The 22,535-nt window shown below is 38.8% G+C and overlaps 1 protein-coding gene across 5 annotated transcripts in view; it reads right to left on the bottom strand.

Moving 5' to 3' along the window:
• KLHL32 (kelch like family member 32) overlaps positions 1-22,535 on the bottom strand; it is a 227,001-nt gene that overhangs the window by 71,295 nt on the left and 133,171 nt on the right. For all 5 annotated transcript variants that reach the window (XR_004029329.1, XM_003258357.4, XM_030809480.1 and 2 more), the window contains one exon: positions 14,300-14,398. Coding sequence is in view for 3 of the 5 variants with exons in the window: in XM_003258357.4 (XP_003258405.1) it covers positions 14,300-14,398 (99 nt within the window). In the remaining 2 variants the exon portion in view is untranslated. The remainder of the gene's footprint in view (positions 1-14,299; positions 14,399-22,535) is intronic.

Raw genomic sequence — 22,535 nt, 5'->3', positions numbered from 1 at the left:
ATGATATCTGTTTGTGGGGTAGATAATGGAGATAGTCTACGGTGGATGCAGTCATCTTAATAATAGGTGTTTTGACATTCTTAAAACTAGATGAGGCACCCTTCAAAACAAAGCCTTAAAAACACCTATTTCTCTTGTTGTCTCATCTAGTTCTTAAAATGCCACTGACGTGTGAAAGAAAAATAAGCATCATGTACTATCACTATAGAAAACTATGACTTGGGTTAAAGATAATAAACTCCTCTCAAGGTTAAAACAAGAGTAATTTCATTTTGATTTCCCAAGTTTTCCCCCTCTAAGATGTCCAAATTGAATAGGATTACAGATTTTTCCAGGTAATAACACTCAACAGATGTGGCTATTTTAACAATGCTTTGTTTCATCAATGTAATTATAATCTTTCATTTCCAATTATCGATGCACTTCACTTAGACGACTCTCCTTTGAAATGTCACCTAAATTACCCCATGTCGATACTTTACTACAGATAAAGATAGGCAGGAGACGCAGTGGTTTCTGGGCCCATGATGTAGTAGCATACATGAAGTTCTTATATAAAATGCTGATTTTATATCACAATTTGAAAATTCCTCTAAATGAAAGGCCATCCTTGGCTCTGTAAGTCAAGAAATTCTCTTTTGAAAACCACTCCCAAATCTATTCCAAACAGCCTGAGAAACCACTCTACATAAAAATCAGTATGGTTTGATTTTTAACAATGTTAAGTCAAAGCGAAATTTAAAAATTGTATCAGCTGCTTATGAGGACCAAGTAGCAAGTAGGATGCGGTAAGTACAAGGCTCTTTATCACTGAATGAATTCTAATGCCTCCCACTTCAAGTCTCCTATCACATACACAATAAGCTTGTCACTAAGCTATCCATGCATGTAGCTTATCTTCAAACTATTAAAAATGTACCTAGTAAACTAGTAAAAAGTAGGTTTTGCATCATATGCTTTTTGTATTCTGCACAATGCCAATCATAATATCTTTCTCACAGACTGCAACAGAGAAGTATTTGCTGGATCAAGGATGAAAAAAAGCAAACAGTTGTGAGGCACATCTATGACTTTACATGGAAAGAGGAAATAATAGCTTGGTTATAGATATAACTTGACAGTTGGGCAAAATAAACAGCTCTCCCACAATTAACTGAGAAAAGTGTTCTTAAGTACTTAATCTGAGCTTCAGAAATTCCCTTGTGATGCTAACTAGGTGTCACTAGGTGTCGGGTTTTTCATACAATTGGGAAATAAAATGGAATGCCCACTTGTGGTGCCAGATACATGAGGCCTGACTTCCACAGTGAATCTTGGGTCTCCTTGTTTTCTATATGTTAGATTTTCCCCCCTTTCCCCAGAATGTTGAAAAAGAAGCTTACTTCTATTGGTTTTTAGTGATGATCAGAAAAAGATAAATGTGCAAACTGTCTGCCAAAAAAAAATCAGACATTATCAAATGAATTCTCATTAATTTTCCTTTATACCATAAGCAGAACTTTGAGACTCTTTTGTCACAAATGATTATTATTTGTGAAAGATTTAAAGACATCGTTTGCTTCAGTAGACTTTAAAAAGCTTGTGAGAAAGGGGAAGTTCTGTAATGTAAATGCCCTTCCCTTCTGCGGGACAACCCAGATCAGATTCCATCTCCAGGGAAAGGCAGGCCACTCCAGCTTGGAGGACTTTCCCTCCTCTGACTTTTAATTGCACTTGCTATTTGTATCGTTTGTTTGACTCTTCTCTCCCCAGCTGTGCGTAAAGGTGCAGATAGTATCTTTGGTTCTTTAGATCTTCCTCTATCTTCGGAAAGTGGCTACCTAGCAAGTTTTGATTGATAAACAGCGGGTAGGCAAGAAAAAATACCACATCTTTGAAATTTCAACTTTTACTGCTTTCATTTCTTAGTTTATGGTAAAAACATAGATTTTCCTGCTCCTCTAAAAATACTTAAATATTTTACAATGTAAATAATTTGTTAAATATTAATACATATATTTAATATTTAAATAAATAAAGGTAGCTGCCTAGAAATGTTAGCTACACTGGAGATAAATATGGCAACTTAAAAAGATGGGAAAAAGCTATTTCCTGAACTTTTCAGAATTGTGTGCTACTTTTAGCATACGTATGCACCATGAGGTGCGTTGCCATCTTACTCTTCATGATTTAGAAATATTGTAAGTACACCTAATTGTGCATATTTATTTAGGTTCCTAATTTCACAGTTTCCCTGTCTCCTTCACTGGGTGATAAGCTGTGGGAACAAGGCACCGGTGGCGTCTTTAGTTCAGAGCTGTAGGAAAAACACATGATTTGGAGCGACCCATCTGGATGGCCTCAGTAAGTGGTTAATCTTTTCAAGTCTAATTTTCTCATCTAAAAATTGCGAAAAGTGACACTGCATTCCAGATCTGTGATAAGGATTCTCAAAAGTGCAGGTAAAGTACCTTCTACATAGTAGATGCTCCACATACAGTAGCTATCATTATTCCCTTTTACAAATGCTGTTAACAGTACTTAAACTATAGCTTTGTATAGTCCATACTCACTGAGCGGGTAAAGAGAAGAAAACACTGAATGTCTATTATGGACATTGTTTTTCTATGAGTGTCAGCAAAAACCATAGCTGTCACGTAAAATCATTCATTTCTTTTGTACTTAAAAAATACTTCACTGGAGATAAGCAGGGAGAACACATAGAGGCATTATACTGGACCATAAGCAAGTATGTATTACTATAATATACTGTGGTTCCCAAGCTCTATATTACTCATAGAAGAAAAGGCACATGGAGAAATCTACGGATGGAGGAGCTGCATTCTTTATGACCTTATTTGAAAGATAAACTCCTTGGGGAAATACAATTTATTCAGATTATCAAGACCCTGCTGTGCAAATCTACAGTCTGGGAGCACACTATGGAGATCAAAAAATATTTACTTTATTCTGTTGGGTATAAAAGCTTTTAATGAATGCATAATTAAGACAAAAAAGTGTATATGGCTTTAGAAATTCCACTGCTGAGCCAAGCCATTAATATCCAAGGCACCATACTCAGTTGTGATTCCACCTGTTTCCTATTTTGATTACAACCTAGTTATAAATCAAGGTATTATGTGACTACCTAACCTGGTGCTGCAGGAAAGGCTGGTACTCCAGGAGTAGAGAAAGCAACATAAAGGGGGCTGGTGTGGATGTGCAGTGAAGATCTGGCCTTTGGAACAGGTTGAAACAAACCAATAAACAAAATCCAAACCTTTTAATAGTCTTGGGATCAGTTATATAGGAAAAAAGTTTTCACGTTTATTGTGCATGTGAAGGGCTCTGTGAATTTTCTCAACACTGTCATAGAGTTGATAGGATGAAGTCTAATTGTTATAGAAGAAAAAATGAGCAATTCATTGACAATGCAGGCCAGATAACTTGTAATATGATAAAATAATCAAACTCCGATATTTTTATATGTATAAACATATAGAGAGATATAGGTATATTTTGTATATAAATATGTAAATATGTATGGACAACTGTATGTAATGACATATTCATATATTGATATGAATATGTATATGATACAATTTGATTAAATGAAAACAAAGTATTAGCAGCAATTCAGAAGTACAAGGAAAACTCCAGCATGCTCTAATTTTTGGAGTCTTGCAAGGCCTATTTAAATATATTTGTGCTGTATAACAGAGGAATTCTACAATTAGGTTACTAGTACATTTTCATAATCAATTGTATGCATAATACCCAAGGCTCATGAATAATTTTATATTGATCCTTGGGAAATTCTCTAGTAAGCTGGAAATCTAGTAGGGAGGAAGTGAAATATAGCCATCAACAATAACTAATAATTCTGGCCCCAGTCACTATGTACTGCAAAATGCTGTTTCAAAGTTCACTAAACCTGACTCAGCAAGTAAGGAGATTGCCAATGAATATGGAATATATACGGGAAATTAATATATCTATATATATTTTTTTCTTTTAATTGAAAATAGTTTATCTGAGCAACTAGGGTTTTAAAACTAAAATTTCAATAACTAGACTTTTTGAACCAGAATAGGCAAAATCAGTTTAAAAATGTCTAAAGAATAGTATAGAAGTCATTATCATCTATTTCCCTGCTTGCTCTAGTACACAAAGTCAGATTGCTGAAAATTAGCCCAGTACTGCAGACTTTAAATCATCCCTCAGTAGTCAATCATAACTTAATAAAGTAGTTTTTTTTTTAAATCCCTCACTTACCTACAGACTGTCTTAATCATTATTACGAATAAGAGTGAGACCTGGAAGGTTTTTTGTTTGTTTGTTTCAGATTTGCATTATTTTCGCTTTTTATCTTTTGGATGCTATGAAGCATACATGGCATCAATATCTTTATGTTACTAGGAGCAATTCAAATTTATCTAAATGTGACAAATACACTTTCAAAATCTGAATATCAGTGATTTAACAGTTAGGTACTTGATAAAAAGCAGTGTGGCAACAGAATCTGAGCGGGAGTTCTCAAACTGTGCTCCCTAGTTCAGACATCAGCATCCCTCAAAACTTGTTAGAATACAGGTTCTTAGGCCCTCCCCAGACCTCCTGAATCAGGAACTCTGGAGTGGGGCCCAAGCAGTCTGTTTTAGTCATCCATTCAGATGATTCCTTGCATAATCAAGTTTAGGAATCATTAATCTGGAGTATGCATTTCAGTGAAGACAGGAATGACTCTATCCTTCATAAATACATTGTTGCAGCAAACAAGCTGTGTGACCGGAGCCCTTCAACTGTGCCTCTGAAGAAGGCAAACGTTATACTGAATGTGTGGGACTGAGGCCAGGGTATCTGGAGCCAAGTCCATGACACAGACAAGCAGCCACTTCCTAGCGCCTGTAGCACATGCCCCTTGAGGTGCAGCAGGAAAAAGGTTAGTAGCCTGTTGTAAAAGATACCTGTGGATAGACAGTGAGAAAGGGGTGGAGGAGAAGTCTCCAACCCTTCATACTCCTTTCCTTCATCTGGAAGGAAAGCCAGAGGAAAGAAAGACAGCTGGAGGGAAGTGAGACACATGGATAGCATTCTCCCAGTAAGGAATAATTCAGACTTTTTTTCTTTTAAATAAATACACAGTTTTTATGTCCCCTAGCCAGGAAGCACAGGATATCATGCAACTTTATAATCAAAGTTTCTATCATAGGGAGCTCTTATGGTACATGCAGAAGGAATCCAATCAGACAATATGTGTTTCTAAGTACCTACCATGCACTAGAACTAGAGATGAAAGACTTTTCCAATTGTTTCTTGGATTCTGCATACCAGGATGGAGAAAGATGTTTTAATTATAGAAAGGGCAGGGGAAACAATAAAACAAAATTTTCTGTCTACGAAGTGTCAATACCATGTATTGTGTTGCTTTTGTCAAAGCATTATTTTATTATTTATTAAAGTACAATTTCAGTATGATGTTTTCAAATTTCAGAGGCAGAGAGAAAGTGACGGTTCATTTAATTATTTGTGACTTCTAAAAAACAATGTATGCATTTCAGCAAAATCAAAGAGAAGTGGCTAAGAGGAAGAATATCTTTTACAGAATGGTGATTATTCCCCAAAATTTCAGGAACAGATTTGTCCAATAGGTTGTCAATTTGAAGTAGGCAGCAAAGTTGCTGACATTTCCAGAAATGAGGGAAGACAGCAGTGAGGGGATTGGGTAGGAGGATAACTGTGGAATTAATAAAGGAATTCACAGGTGAAGCACCACATTATATCAGCTCTGGTTTATAGAGCACTCACCGATGTAGGATACTATGTTTGTAAGATACTTTGCATGCACTATCTCATTGAATCCTTCAACAACCCTAAAAGGTAGACTGTATATAGGATACCGTATCTGTATTTCACAGATGAGGAGTTGGGGGGCAAAGAGGTTAAGTAACTTGTCCGACATCACACAACTTTGAGCATAAACTTATGTCTTGGGGAGACAGATAAGTAAATTAACACAAACAATATGGCCTCCCAGAAGATTGCCCATAATTAAAGAAGAGGAGGAAGATATAATTCCAACTGAGTAGATTGATCAGGCAACTCTGGAAGAGGAGACAATGTGAGCCAAGTACGTGAAAGTTAAATAGGAATTCAGAAGGTGACAAACTGAGGGAAAAATAATTCACAGAAAAGGAGGCTTCGTATGAAGAGGATTAGGTACAGGGAAATGCACAAAGTTCATAATGACTGTGGAACAGGCATTGCACATGGGTAGTAAATTGTCAAAAAAAGAAAAGCTAAAGAGATAGCATGTTTCATAATAAAGACAGGCCCTGTGTACCAAATTAAAAGGAGTGAACCTCATCCTGAAGACTATGTGAACCACATTCATCATAATGAATAATTTTAAGCAAGAATACGACATGATCAGGTTGTGATTTTTTAAAAAAATCAAACAGAATTTTTCATGGATTAAAAAAAACTTTTCAAAATCTATCAAACAGAATTTTGGAATTCTGTACTAGAATGGGGCAAGAGGGAAAGCAGGTTGATCAGTTAGCAAGAAGTTTCTTTAGTCCAGAAAATAAGTAATGTGGATCTGAATGAAGACAGTAGTAGTGGAAAGAGAGACAACAAGAGAGATTTAACAAGTTAAGGGGGTAAGGCTGAAAGGTCTCTCTGTCAGTGTATGTGGGGCTCAAGGAGATGGGCGATTCTAGGATGCCTCCTGGTTTTCTGGCTTGGGTTCACACTCAGAAAGGTCATGTGCCTGAGAAATATCCAAGCGAAAGTGTAGACTAGGCAGCTGGCTTGGAGCTAAGACAAGCTCTCCATGGCATACAGTCAGAATAATAAAGGCAGAAGACTGAGTTCAATGGGCCTGAAGAATGAACAGGAGGTAAGGAGTGCAGAGACTGGGTACAGTTGGGTAGTGAGGGCAAGGAGCAGCTGCAGTAATGAGAGATGAAGAAGAGTGTCTCCCACCTTATTGATCCTGTTTATAAACTGAAAGAAAAGTGCCAATAAAGTAGGAGAAATCAAAACCAGAGACAAGAAATCGAAAGGACATGGTTCTGCAATCAAAAGATGGAAAGCTAGCTTGGATTTTAGGGAAAGAAATTGTTTTGTGGACCAGACAAATAACTTAGATTGTACAGTATTGATTAGCATTAGACTACAGGCAGGGAGCCCAGCTGAGTTATTGCAGGGCAGTCCAGGAAAAATAGTCCCGACCCGAATGATGTCAATGACAATGAGGAGAAAGAGAAAGCAGCATATTTGAGAATGATTTAAATGCCTAAACCAACACTATTTAGTGGAATTCATGAGGTCTTGGCAGAGTGTAAGACTATGCCAAGGTTTGAGTGACTAAAAAGATGATGGTCCCTTAACAAAGACAGGGAGGATGAGGAGGAGCAGGTGTGTGAGACTGGGCAAAGGTGAATTTGGCCAGCATGTGGGATATCAAGTGAAATGCTGGCTGAACATACAGGGCTGGAGCTCAGGAGAGAGGGCTGGAGTCAGTAACCCTCCACAGATGCATGAAAGAGAGTGACAGTGAGCAGAAGGGAAGGGTGCCCATGCAGAGCTCCCATGCTTTGAGGGACAGTCAAGGAGCTAATGGAAGAACACTTGTAAAGGTACTGAAAATGAGTAGGAAGAGAATAGGAGAGAGCCCCAAGAAAGAGAGGCGCAGGAAAGAATGCAGCTCCTGGTGTCTAAATGCTGTAGAGGAGTCACTTTAGGATACCACAAAGGCCTGCTGCATCAGACAATAAGGAGGCTTTGGTGACCTTTGTTGGAAGAACTTTTGAGGAGTAATAAAGGCAGAAGACTGAGTTCAATGGGCCTGAAGAATGAACAGGAGGTAAGGAGTGCAGACACTGGGTACAGTTGGGTAGCGAGGGCAAGGAGCAGCTGCAGTAATGAGAGATGAAGAAGAGTGTCTCCCACCTTATTGATCCTATTTATAAACTGAAAGAAAAGTGCCAATAAAGTAGGAGAAATCAAAACCAGAGGAAACACAAGGTGTAACTGATGGAATAAGGAGCAGAAAGGTGGTTTAGCTTCAGGAAAGAGAAGAGACATTTCACCATGACTAGAAATATTTACAGATGGGTGGGTGGGAGAATAAATATCTCAAATGAAACACAGATCTTCTTTTACACACCCCCCACAAATTTCCAAGTATTAATAATGGAACTCAGTGAGATTGATGTTTGCTGGTTTTGATTATTGATTCTGAACTCTAGCATGAATAAAATACTGGAAACACTTTATTTTTAAGAAGAAAAATGCACACTGAAAGTGATTTTAAAATAACCAGCTGACAACAGTTAGCTTAGGTTTGAAATGACTAATATTATTAGTGAACTCTTTCAAGAGATATTCTTTCAGGAGAATCTTTCTCCTCTTTAAAAACCTCACAAACAAAGAAGATACAGTCAATCCTACATTATCCATATAACAGATTAAAATGCTGAAATGACTTCCCTGGCCAGCCAGTGTGCCTCTGGGCTGTCGCTTCCTGACATCCTTTAGTGTGGGCTTAGGGAATAAAAGCCAACATAATAGCATATGAAAAAAATTAATTGGGACCCTAAAATGGCTACTGCAGATCTTATGATGCATTTCAAAGCCAAATATGAATGTTATTTGGCAAATATGATATTCTGGATTGCCCATGCCAGATAGCAAATACTCTTGATTAGAACAAATAATTACTAGTTGGCTATGATTTAATAGGTCTGATACATTTCCACCCTTTTTGATCATTTTCGCTGATTAAAAATAATCCAAAAGATTAAACCACTTGTAATATGCTTTCCAAACTCTGTACTTTAACTTACTCCAAACACAAAAGCCTCAGCTCTAGTGAACTATGGAACAGCACTCAGTGCATTTGATTATGAGTATATTAAATATATATGTTGGTACAATCATTTATCTTCTTTATGTGGGAAAAAATGGTTCAGATGTTGAAGAAAAATGAACATGAGTTATAACTTCTCCTCAATCTTGAGAAGTTATTGTCTTCAGAACACCCACTATATATTATGTATTTGGGTGATACTCTTAATTTAATAATTAAAATTATAATAATACATTGTTTAGAAGAGATAACCTCCTATAAGTCATTGTAGTATTACTTAATTAAAAATGATAATCTATTATAATACTGTAAAATATGTGAGCTCCTCAGTGTCAAATTTAATCCCCGAAGAAAGTATTTTTAACAAAAAAATGTATTCGGTGGGCAAACCTAATGAAAGGCTGGTAGTATATTTTTCCTACTATAACATAAATTTTAATATTTAAAAAGCAGAGAAAAATTACTGAATGGAGGCACCTTTCAATCCCTCAGTACATAATGAACTCCCACGATGTGAAGGGACGGAGGGTATAAGGCATAAAATCAGTATAAGGTGTTATCCCTCTGCTCAAAAGCCCCACAGTGTAACTGGAGGTGGTGAGACATTTTCCAACTACATTAAACCATGTGCAGAATGATGCAAAAACAGTACTCAGATACCTTCAGCCCTGATGTAGGTATTTCAAGAATCTAGTGCTTCTCAGAATTCAAAGTGGAAACACAGTTTCTTATTGAAATTGCCATTGGTACAAAAAAAAAAAAAAAAAAGGAACAAAATCACCCAGAATTCTCCTTAACTCCCCCATGAGAGAATAGCATTTTTTAAACCTTTGTACCTTAACTGAAGAGAGAAAATAACTAATTCTCACTGTAGCCCACTTAGTGTAAAATTTAACAAAGACAATGGATGCTGAGTAAACATCAGTTACAGAGAAGGAGATTTAGGGCAGGACCCTTTCTCCCTCCTGTTCCCTTTATGTTCCTCCTTGGCTTCTGAGTGAAGAATAGTAAGAATTTGGGCTTTGCTTTACTAGATGATCCACACGGGCACGCTGTAAACAGAACAACGCCTTCAATCTGGGGAAATGATCTTTCATGCTGTAAAAACAGAAAACAAAACAAATGCAACAGACCCCCCTCTCTGTTTCCCTTACAATGATAAAATGCTCTACCTACAGCCCTTGCGTCCCAGCCTCTCACATCCCAGCAGCACGCCTCCTCTTGCAGGTCACGTCTTTCACATAAAAGTGCTAAACTAATGCCGCTTAATGACAAATTAATGTCCATGAATAAAAAATACACCTCTAATAGCATAGAGTAATTTGCCATTACAATATCATCATTGGACATGCCCCTGGTTTAATACGATGTATTTAATTCATAACCTAATGAATGATATATAAAAAGAGGGAGATGAACCCTGCAATTACATTTATGTGAGTCTGTCACCTTATTTGTAAAACCTTAGAGTCATTTACATTCAAATTAGAACAAATGAGTGATTTCACAAAGTGTGCTGATAAATGACCACAGCAGCCCAAGACAAAACTGTATTTCCTGTGAACACATTAACAGTTTCCTATTATTTGTTAAAAATTACAATGCATATTGCCCAGTGTGGTGTGAATAATGACTTTTTTACTGATTAGGTCAGAAGACTAATATGTAGCAAAATAAATAATTTTTCTTTTCATTTTTTTCTGATTTTTGCTTTAAATTAACTACTGAATTCTGGTGGATTCACACTGCCACCTGCTGTCTAGCAATAGATATTAGACCTATATTCCTATCAAAAAGGGAGTTGCGTATTCAGTACTTTGGTGGTTTTATTTGAAAAGTCTACGTGATGGTTCTGTTTATCAATACATTTAAATTGCATATTATTAAAAAGACAATGATACTTGGTGAACATAAAGAATGGTTTTTAATAAAACAATATAATATGCTTGGGAAAGGTGATACAAAATGTATAAACTTTTTTTTTCTTTTTTGGAAAGCTAACGACAAAAAAGAGAAATCTTCATCAAAGCTTCTGATGCATCACTTGCAGGAGATGTAACACAAAATTCAGTTGCCAATATTCCTGATCTTATGGCATTGTGCATCAGCAGAGGTGATGGTGTGTGTGTGTGTGTGTGTGTGTGTGTGTGTGTGTGTGTCTGTATGAAGCTTTGCCCACTCCTACCCCTTGGTACAATCTAATGGGGACTGAGAGGCTCTGCCTGCCACTGAGGATCTCTACCAATGAATCTTCTCCCCTAATGGCAATTCCCAATATGAAAACTCTGCCTTAGGGCCCAGAACAAAGCAGGCTAGGAAAGGCACAATGGCTGGAGATGAAGCCAGGGAGGAAAAGGCCTGGCCTTGAAGATGAGGCTAAAGACTTTTGTGGGAGAAATAATGCACCTGAATGATGATCAGGGTAGCTAATGAAAGTTTTCAAGCCAGATCAACATCCTAGTTCTGAATTTAAGTTTCTCCATCTGTAAAAAGAAAACAACACCCACCAGTGTTAAGGGGTGACTTAACAGTGGAAATGGGAGTCCCTGCAAAACACTCAGCATGGATAGGCCCTCAGTATATGTGGTTCCCTTTCTTGGGAAAGATAGTGATGCTCTGGGGACCATGGGTTACCACAGATTGAGGCTAGAAACAAGCAGACTTCTCAGGAGGGTACTGTAACCTATAGACAAGATTAATGGGAGCCTAAAGAAAGGCACCCCCCACCGTCAATTAGCATCAAATTCATGGCCCAGCTTTCCTTTTTCCCACACACGTGCTTTGAGAACCTGTGAGAAGGCTAATTAGGGGGCTAATTAAATAGCTGTCCTCATTGACACAGAGGAGCACTGCTCCTGCAATTTGGGGTTCCTTCTCTCAGCAGCCTGCCAGAGGAAATGAAAGAGAAAGGAGCCCACACAGTGCCAGGCATCCCTTTCCTTTTCAGGAGGGCAGCAGCACCATTTACATGTTCAGAGGAACTGCAGGATGGTGAGGCTCAGGGAGTTTCCACCAAAGGTTTCCCTTGGAGCTGCTTTGTAATGAGCACTGGAGGGCAACAGTATATTTGAGCCAGTCTGCCCTTCACTCTTCTGGCATAGAAACCAAAGAAAGAATGGCATTTTAAGAACAACAGAACAATACCAGACATCTCAGTGAAGAGAGTGGTTTCAAAACCTCCTAGTTGACAAAGTACCACACAAAGATGGAGAATATATCAGCATTGATTGAAGGGGCACAATTCCTGGGTACATTTTAAGCACTGGGAATTTTTCACATTAACAAAATATTATTTTTATATGCTCAATGAAATAGTCCCACATTAAATTAAAAATCAGTTGAACAATATTACTGAAACACAGCAAATAGATATCGCTATGGAGACTATATCAAAATATAAAAGTAGATTGAATTGACCCAGTCTGTGATTTTTATAATCCTAAGAGAGAAGCAGGGTATATATTTTTTAAAGGCTGAAATAACGAAGGTTTCTACATGGACATGATTTTGGTACTCCTACAGTCAAAATTTCCTTCTACAAGTTTGACATCTTGCAATAATCACAGATAAAAAGAAAAAGTAAAGTTACATGACAAAATGAAAACATTTGTGAAAAGATAGTGAAAATTTCAACCACTATTCAAGAAGCCTGAATAATAACTGTCCACAAGCATGTATGCATGCTACATTCTTACCTCAGCACAGTAATGAAAGGCAGAAGTTAAATTCCAAAGTATACAAGTCACTTAGTATCTCAACAAATCACCCATCTGATGGGATAGGGGAAAATACCCATGGACCTTTAATGTTCATCTGGAATTCTTACTTACAGAAAATTATAGGCTTAGGTATACCCACACACCCCTGCATATACACACCGTTTATAATGTACATCATGATAACTAACGCTCTAACCAAACTGTGTCAACATGCATCACTGATTACTATCTGCCATGGGGAAAGTGAATCAGGTGATGATGCGTAAAGCGCAAGTTGCAATATTTGATGTAGAAATGTCAAATAAGAGTAATTTCAATTTCACAAGTCAAACACACACTTTTGAAGTCTTATAACCTTTCTACATGATTCCCATTTGCCTCAGGCAGAAAGGGATTAAAAATAGCTTTCCCATACCACCTAACAATATTGAGAGGAAAAGAAAGGAAAATACGGTAAAAAAATCATTAACCATTTACTGTTAGATTAAATGTGCTGAAATAATCATAAGAATTCCATGTACTGTATTTGAATTTTCCTCAGGTGAACATGGCTGACCTTCCTCACACTGTCTCCCTGGGAAGTGCTGGTTCCTATTTTCCAGGGTTGCTGGGACGATTAAATAAGATGCTAGATGAGAAAGAGCTTTGTAAACTACCTAAGAGGTGACAGAAGTCAATGATAAAAGTATATATTTAAAATTACAGAAAGTGATTTAAAAGGAAAATAAAGTAATTGGGCAGGAAAACAAAACTTTTCTGCCCACTAATATCATGTCATATGCACAAAGATAGTGGAATTAAATTGTGTGATGAATTTATTATTTCTTCAAATTAATTTTTTAATGCTATAATAAATGCAAGTGAAGGTGACACCAGTGGGGGAAGTGGGAGGATCCTAAAATTGGAAATTAGTTAGTAACACTCTATAAAGTCCAAGAGACTCATAGCCATGCTGTCTGCCTAAGATGCCCCATAGACTCCTACCTAACAAGAAGTCTTCATCCAACCAAGAAATGGTCTTTGGAATCAGAACGTCCTACCAGCCACATTGCCTCAGTCAGACAAGTTGGATATATTTTGAGTCTCTGATTTTTTAAATCTATAAAAACGGGCAAAGTTATTGTGAGGACTGAATGTGAAACAACTGTGAACACACAGTCAGTGCTTGGTGTTCGGGAGTTTTCTCTCCCTCCTTCTCATGGGGCCTTTCCTGACCAGCAAATCGGGGGAGGAATACGCACATCACTCATCCCTTCTCCAGCATTTACTGCCTGGGAAGTTCACATGGTAATTAATTACATAGGACTTTGTGATTTACTAGATACTGTTACTGAAATCTTCAATGACTATTAGACTTTTCTTGCATTTGTGATTATTTCCATAACCAGACAATATTGCTTCGGACTAGAACTCCTTCCAGCGACACCTCCTCGGGCCCCTGCAGGGAAACCTGTGCGTGGTCACTGAGTTAATTGGCTGCTGAAGGGTCTTGGGGACCTAAGGTGGGCAGGACAGTGGAGGAAGACTCCCACTTCCGTGACTGGACGCAAGAGCTGCAGCCGCCCTCCTAGGAACTTCTCAGCTTGTGTTCTGGAGAAACTCTACTACCACAGCCCACACCCCACCCCCACTTTACCTGTCATTCAGCTCCAGTTGGTGGGGGCCAGCTTATGACTGCGGGGAAAAGAATGTGAAGGGTGTATGAGCAGGATGCAAGCTCACATACCTGGATGAGATAGTGGGAGCATAAATTGAGAAGCTCCAACAGCTGTAGGTGACTGCCCGCTGCTAGCACATCCTGGATCACACCTGGCTCCAGCAAAATCTGTTTTGTTTGTTAACAAAAAGAAAACTATCAGTTACACTTAAAAATATAATGCTGCTTAATATGTAGATATACCATAGTATATTTAAATTGCTGCTTTACATACTCTATTTCAATTAACACTGTTCCTTTTTATGGAAGTCAGTTCTTCTCTTTCTGTTCTGATTAATGAGCTGTGGCCCTTACTCTAACAGCCGATATTCTCTTTACTGCATGTGCTGATAACATTTGTGTGTGTGAAGCTCTGCACTTAACCACTTATATTTTTGTAGGAGGGTATAAACATTTTCAAAGAACAACATAACCCTCTTAAAATTCAGTTTGTGATATAATCTTATAAAATACAAAACAACTGAGTTTTAGTTTTTCAAAGTATATTTCAGAATTTTGCTCTTTAGTAGACCACAGAAACAGGTATTTTAGGGAAAGGGGTATATGTTTCTCCTTGCTATATAAGAGCAGAGATGGATATTACTCCATTTTACTTCTAAGTCCTACAACAGTAAGCTTCATCCGCAAACTTCCATTTTCCTCTTTCTCAGTCTCAGATTCTCTTATCCTTTCTATTTAAAATAAAGGATGTTCAACTAGCATTTTCAGAATACAAAGACATCACATAGAGGTAATGCCTCCCAAATATCCTGGTGATACCAATTTTTCACTTTGTTAAGTCCAATTATCTACCTACTGCTGCCAGCTCTTGAGCAGCTGATCAGGGCTGGAGAAAAGGCAGACGACCATATTGACAAAATTCACATGAATTACTGCCAGGTGCAAGGAGGCCTTTAGTGATGCCCCAGCCCTCCATTCTAACCCATTTCCCCAGCCCAGTGGTTCCTGAGTCTGGTCTCTGGACCAGCAGCATTGGCATCACCTAGGAACTTATTAAACTGCAAACTCTTGGGTGTCTCCCAGATGTACTGAATCAGTAAGTTTCTGGGTGAGGCAACTAGTGTTTTAACAAGTGTCCTGAGTGGCTCTGATGCACAGGGAGGCACTAGTCCATTCATCCCTCCACTCTACTACTTCACCACACTCCTTTCTCAAGCCTCCAACTCCTCCTCTGCCACCGGATTTTCACTTCATGATCTCTGAAAACCTCTTACCACCAAATCTACCAACCCATCTACCTACATCTGTATGAGTACATTTTGCTCTCCCCAGCAGTCCACTTGTGTGCTTGATCCCAACCCCTTCTGCCTGCAATTGTCCCGTCTCGTTCCTGCATCACTATAGGTTCTCTTTCTACTGGATGGTAGGTTTGAAAACCTCAGGGTCATTCTTGACTCTTGTTTTCCTTAGGCCTTATATCCAATCCATCAGCCAGTCCTGTTGGTTCTATCTTCAAAATAGTTTCAGAATTCAATCACTGCTCATGACTTCGATAATCACTGCTTTAGTCCAGTCCACTCCTCTTCCTAAACTTAACTGTAATCACCTCCTAGCTAGTTGCACTGCTTTCTCCTTTGTCCACTCACACTATCTGTTTTAATATCAACCAAACTGGTTCTTTAAAACCACAAATGAAATCATGTCACTCTTTTTATTCAGAACTTTCTGAAGGCTTTCCATCTCCATGAAAATAAAATCCAAAAAGTCTCCACTATAACCTAAAAAGTTCTTGAATATGCTGAGCACCTTGGTGTTTACAACTAGTTATTTGCTCTGCCTGGGCCACTCCCTCATATCCTTCAGATATCATCTTACCTGAGATGCCTTCCCTGACCATCCTACGTAGAACAGCAACCCACCCCCGAACAGCCATCATTCCCTAGCTCCTAACTTTTATTCTTCACCATAGTGCTTACTACCTCACATTATATATCTTTTTGCCTATTTGCTTATTTTTCTCTGCTCAGTATAAGTTTCAGGGAGCAAGGACTTACTCTATTTTGTATCCCCAGCACTTAGAACAATGTCCAGCACACATAGCTGTTGCTCAATATTCATGAAGTTATTTAATTAAAATGCTGATGAATTAATTGATCTGTACACATATTTTTAATTCAGAATCAATTTTAACTAATTTTATAAGAAAGAAAAAAAGGACTCTATATTTCTAAGCTGGCAAAGTAAAGAAGTGAAAAAGTTAAGCACATGTGGCAAAAATACCAACACTCATCTTATTCTGAAAAATCTTTATAGCTCCTTTTTCATCTAGTCAGAAAGAGAAACCCAAATTTCTCCAAGTCCTCAAGGAAGGAGGCTTTGACTGACATTCAGGAAATTAGTGCAGCTCCCATCAGAGGAGCAAGGATGTCATATAGCCTTGCAGAAGAGGCATGGCCTAAGGAGGAGAATGGGGAATAGATGGATTAGAAAGGTTGGTTTTAGCCTTTAACTCCGGTCAGTTGCGCTCATTTCACACAACTGGTATTTATGATAACCTCCAAGGCTCGCTAATAGCAAATACAAAGACAGAGATCAGAGAGAGACAAGATGAATATTCCATAGCAGGTGTTACACATCCAGCAGGCTGACTTCCAGAAGCCTGCACATGAAAAACCCATACGGCAACTGTTTTTGTCTTTTTTTATTTTTTGTTTTGTAGTTTTTTCCTTCCATTCATTATAACATAAGTTTTTCTAAAATATGCTTTAGCACAGAAAATCTCTAAGTGCTCTTAAAGGGTTGGAGAAAGAAACCCTACCAGGACAGCTGTTCTCACTTATGGAAACAGAACCAGTGTTTGCAAACCTCACTGTACCAGAGGCTTTTGATTCAACTTTGTTGCTCTTTGGTGACTGACTGTTCGAATATATTTTTCCAGGGAATTTGTGTTTGGCCAGCAATAAAATCAAAGGTCCAATCTCCTCATGATTTACAGTGTGGTGAATTTATCTGTCACCTGCCTCGAAGGACTGGCCAAAAGAACAACCTCTGCAGAAAAAAAGGATCTCAAACACACAGGTTTATGGAGAACAACTAAGACAGCTGCATTTAACTTCTGCCAAGCATTACATTTAGGTATTATTTTTTTTTTTTTTTCAGAAACATACCCATCAACATGTAGTCTGACACTCAAACCAGGACAGATAGGAAGAAGGGTCACTCAAGGACCACCTGCAGGAAGGAAGAGATGTTCCCCAAGATCTGAAAGCACACAGGGTGGGAATAGGAGCTAATGTGAGTGGCCTGACACATCCAGTCACTCATCAGTCTGGAGGAGCATATCACAGCTAGAGGCATAAACAGTGGATAAGACAAAATGTCTTAATTACAAGAGACCAAGAAAATGCTAGATGCATAAAGCCAAGTGGTCCAGAATCCAGGGGCAGGGTGGGGCAGGTGGGGGAGGAAGTGGGGGGAAAGGAAACCCTAAAAGAAGCCAAACTAGGCTGGGCATTGCCTCTACCCCTAGTGACGCTCACCAGCTTGGATGGAGCTCACCTGTAGAGCTGGGGCTTCTCCAGATTTGCAAACAGGTTTTGATGCAACCAGGAGCAAACTTAAGTGGGGGCATGAATGTTTCTTGTTCACAGAACCATCTGTATAGAGGATTTTCCCCGCCTGACCTCCAGGTGGTGGAACACAAGGGGCTGTTCTCGAATGAGGGATGCTGGACAGTGCTAGCAGGGAGGTCCCCTTTAGCCTCACCTCACCAAGTAATGAGATCATCACATCTCATTACTTGGGACTGGCCCAGGAACCTCTCCTGCAATTTGTAGCAGGCAAGGTCATATGAATGAGGAGAGGGCCACAACTGATTCCCATTCCAAATGATGAAACTCTACACTCATTTTTTGGTGGGGATAAGAACTGACCAGTGGCTGTATTTAGGGTGACACAGAATGGTGTGACAAAGTAATAGTGTAAAATCCACAAGTGCAGGAGAAGGGGATGGGTACCTGGTAGGAGAAATTATGTCAGAATTCAGTCATGAGGTGGCCCAATCACCCTCCTGGTAGGAGGCACTCTTGAATACTCTGTGCCAACATGTCCTCTGGTCACCAATCCAAGCAGGGTTGGTAGCAGACAGGTGAATTTGCATGATCTCCAATGAAGGCCCTCTAAACTGCAATAAGACTGGGACTCCTGGTCTCCAGGCAGAATATGGGGCCAGAATCTGGTGAAAGAGGAGGAGAATGGGACCTGAGGTGAGATTCTTTGCAGGGCACGACGACGTGGGCTACCTCAGTCAGTGCCCACACCTCACATGGGGGCTCTGGGAGGGTGTGGCTGGGACTGAGCGGTGGGAGCAGGGACACCCCACAGTCCCCAGGGCATCCCTGTCCCTCCTTCTTCAGCTCATCCTCCTGGATCATCAGGTGTCCACTCTCTCAATTCTGTCTTCTTTTTCTCTTTATTTTCCCTCTCCCTTTTACCTAGCCTCTTGGATTGGTGGCTGGTAGGGACTGTCTTTAACAGCCACGGGAAGTCTCAGTGTGACCTTTTTTTTCCTGCCTGTGAACAAGTCAGTTGGCATCTCAGAAAATTTTGTATCTTCAGATCTTCAAAGCTATCTTCTTCATTTATTGCATAAGGAGATTTTTTAATTACTTGCTTCTTGGTTTATGTGTAGAGGAGACTGAAGGATTTGAGCATGTTAAAGTCAGACAACTAAGGTCTTTAGTAAACACACATACAATGTGCGCACACGAACAACACGTTTTTGCGAGCAAAACAAGTGCTTGTACAACTGCAACTTAGAGTGGTCTAATATCATTTATGAGAATAAATGATTACATTTCCTCCCTTCTTTATACTTTGTTTCTTTGGTATTTTTTTTTCCTGTATAGTATTACAGAATGGCAAATTATCAGAATCTTGAATTTATAATCATCAAATGAACTGGATACAACAGCATAAATAGCTTTTAAATGATCATATATTCAACACACATAAAATGTTTGCATAAAGTTGTTTATGACAGAATTCTCACAGATGGAACATGAAACACAAGATCTATCTAGCTATGAGAAATTGCCACAAATCTAGTTTTGGTTTCAAAACCACTGCACTAAGGACTTTTTATCCACAAGGTGGCACCCATTTAAAGGAAAAGAATTTTCTAAATTGAATCATGCACTGCACATCTATATCTAACACCTGAAGTTTATTTTTAAGAAAGAAAAACATAGTTCAAGTAAGGATTATAAAACACAGGAATTCCAGTTTCTAAATGTTGTTATCATACTGGGAAATGTTCATAAATATGCCTGTTGAAGTGCTCCATCTGAGCAATACTGGCTAGAATTCAGTAGTTCTCTATAAATCAGAGAACTCAAACTTTTGAGGCTTGTATTTGGAAACCCTCACCATGTAGCCCCAACCTGCTGTTAAAAACTTTTCTCCAGTTTTATGACCTTCTGGTCCCTTTGCTAAAGCCAGTAATCTACTAGTCTCCATACTCAGGCAATACCTTGTTCTCCATCTTCAATGTCCCCCTCATTTCTTTAATTTCCATATGTCAAAATCCTACTCATTTCAAGATTCAACTGTAAATCCACTCCTTATACAAAGCTTGGCAAGATCTCTCCCCACTCCTACCTCATCCTGGGTCTCCACAGACATCTGGTGAACTAATAAGCCCGTGTGTTCTAGGTCACGCTGTCTGCTTTCAAATCCTGGCTCCTACACTTGCTGACAGAATCAGCTTGGGAGAACAGCTCAACTCCAGGTGCCTCAGTGTTCTTATTTGTACAGTGAAAGTAATGATGTCTACCTCAAAAACTGTTTTAAGGACCAAGAGAATGCTTGTGTATCATTACAATTGTGTGTGTCTGTATGTAACAAAGCAGCTTAAACAAATATAAGGGTTACTTTTCCAAAAACACTTGGATTAGGCAGCTTAGAGTGACAACCAGCCTCCTTGTATTTTCCTACTTGGCAAATCTTAGGCTGTGGTTTCATGGTCTCAAATTGGCTGCCATACCTCCAGGCATTACGTCTACATTCAAAGCAGAAAGAAAGGAGAGGTCAAAGAACAAAAAACATTTGGCAGCTGAGTCTGGCATTGTTTATCAGAAAAACAATAGATTTCCTACAAACACTGTTACAGAGACTTCCATTTACATCTCATTGGCTGGGTGGCTACACATAGCTGTAAAAGAGCCTGGGAAATTAAATTTTTATGGCTAGATGCACCATAGTCCCAAATCAAATTAGAGTTCTATATAAAGAAAAAAGAGGAAATGAATATCGGGTAGGCAATCAGGGCATTGGCCATGGGACTTAGCACATATATATATGAGGAAACCTACAAAACTCTAATGAGAGAAATCAAAGGAAAACTAAATAAATGGAAAGATGGTCCATGTCTGTGGATAAAAAGGACTCTATATTGTCAAGATGTCAGTTCTTCCCAACTCAATTTATGGATTCAATGTAATCTTATTCAAAATCCCACAAAGTTATTTTTTGTGTATTAACAAACAGATTCTAAAGCTTATATGAAGAAGCAAAAGACCCAAAATAGCCAACACGATGTTGAAGGAGAACAAAGTTGGAGGACTGACAATACCTGCTTCAAGACTAAAAAAAACTAGTTATCAAGACAGTGTGACATTGGCAAAATAAGAGAGAAACAGATCAATGGAACAGAACAGAGAGCTCAGAAACAGACTCACATAAATATGGTCAATGAAGGAGCATAGATAATATTATATTATGGATAATATAATAATAATGGATAAAAGATAGTCTTTTCAAGAACGGGGCTAGATCAATTGGACACTCACATACAAAACAATGAGTCTGGACAGAGCTCTCAAACCCTTCACAAAAATAAACTCAAAATGGATTACAGATGTAGATGTAAAATGCAAAACTAGAAAACTCCTACAAGGTAACACAGGAGAAGATCTAGGTAACTTTGGGTACGACGATGACTCTTTAGATACAACACGAAAAGCATGGTCCATGAAAGACATAATTGATAACTTGGACTTTTTTAAAATTAAAAACTTCTGCTCCACAAAATACACTATTAGGAAATTGAGAAGACAAGCCATAGGCTAGGAGAAAATATTTGCAACAGATACATCTGCTAAAGGAATGTTATCCAAAATATCAAAAAACTCTTAACACTCAACAATAAAAAAAATGAATCATCTGATTTTTTAAATGGGGGCAGGGAGGTAAAAGAGCTGAGCGGATACCTCACCAAAGAAGATAGGTGGCAAATAAGCATATAAAAAGATGCTCACATAGGAAAACTGCATTTTTGGTACATATTTTGTTAGATTTATACCTGTTTAATTTTGGGGGTACTAATTTCTAAGAATAGTTTTAACTTTTTAAAACAGTCCCCCAAACTCAAAAGATGAATAATATGTTGTGATACATGAAAATTATATGAAATTCAAATTTAAGTATAAATAGTTTTATTATAACATAGTTATGCTTATTCATTTACATATTTGTCTCTGGCAGTTTTCATGCTTCAACAGCTAAGTTGAGTAGTTGCGAAATAAACTTTATTTACTTTTTAAAACAGAGACAGGGTCTCGCTATGTTGCCCAGGCTGGTGTCGAGCTCCAGGGCTCAAACGATCCTCCGGCTTTGGCTTCCCAAAGTGCTGAGACTATGGGTGTGAGCCACTGCACCCGGCTGTGACAGAAACTTTATATGGCCTGAATTATTTACTACCCGGCCCGTCACAAAAAAAGTTTGCTAATCCTTGGTCTAGAGTATAGGTAGGGGCTGGGAGTCAATAGCATAAGATAATATCAAGTTATTTGTCAATACCAAATAACCTGGGTCTGGATGACACCACCAAGGAAGCTAGTTGGATTAAACAGGAGGGTTCTGAAGCAGGAAGGATTTGAAGCCTACAGAGTGTGGAGGAGCAAGCAAAGCCACCTGGAAAGGAGTGATGGGAAGGCTGGTGGTGGCACAGAATAAAAGCCCACAGTGAGCAGCGTTACAAAGGCCAAGAGAGAAAAGGCAGGCTGGTGGGCCGGGCGCGGTGGCTCACGCTTGTAATCCCGCACTTTGGGAGGCCAAGGCGGGAGGATCATGAGGTCAGGAGATCGAGACCATCCTGGCTAACACAGTGAAACCCCGACTCTATCAAAAATACAAAAAATTAGCCGGACATGGTGGTGGGCGCCTGTAGTCCCAGCTACTAGGGAGGCTGAGGCAGGAGAATGGTGTGAACCTGGGAGGCGGAGCTTGCAGTGAGCCGAGATTGCGC

The sequence above is a fragment of the Nomascus leucogenys genome, chromosome 3 (assembly GCF_006542625.1).
Source record: "Nomascus leucogenys isolate Asia chromosome 3, Asia_NLE_v1, whole genome shotgun sequence".
Lineage (NCBI taxonomy): Eukaryota > Metazoa > Chordata > Mammalia > Primates > Hylobatidae > Nomascus > Nomascus leucogenys.
This window is presented reverse-complemented; position numbering and strand designations above follow the sequence as displayed.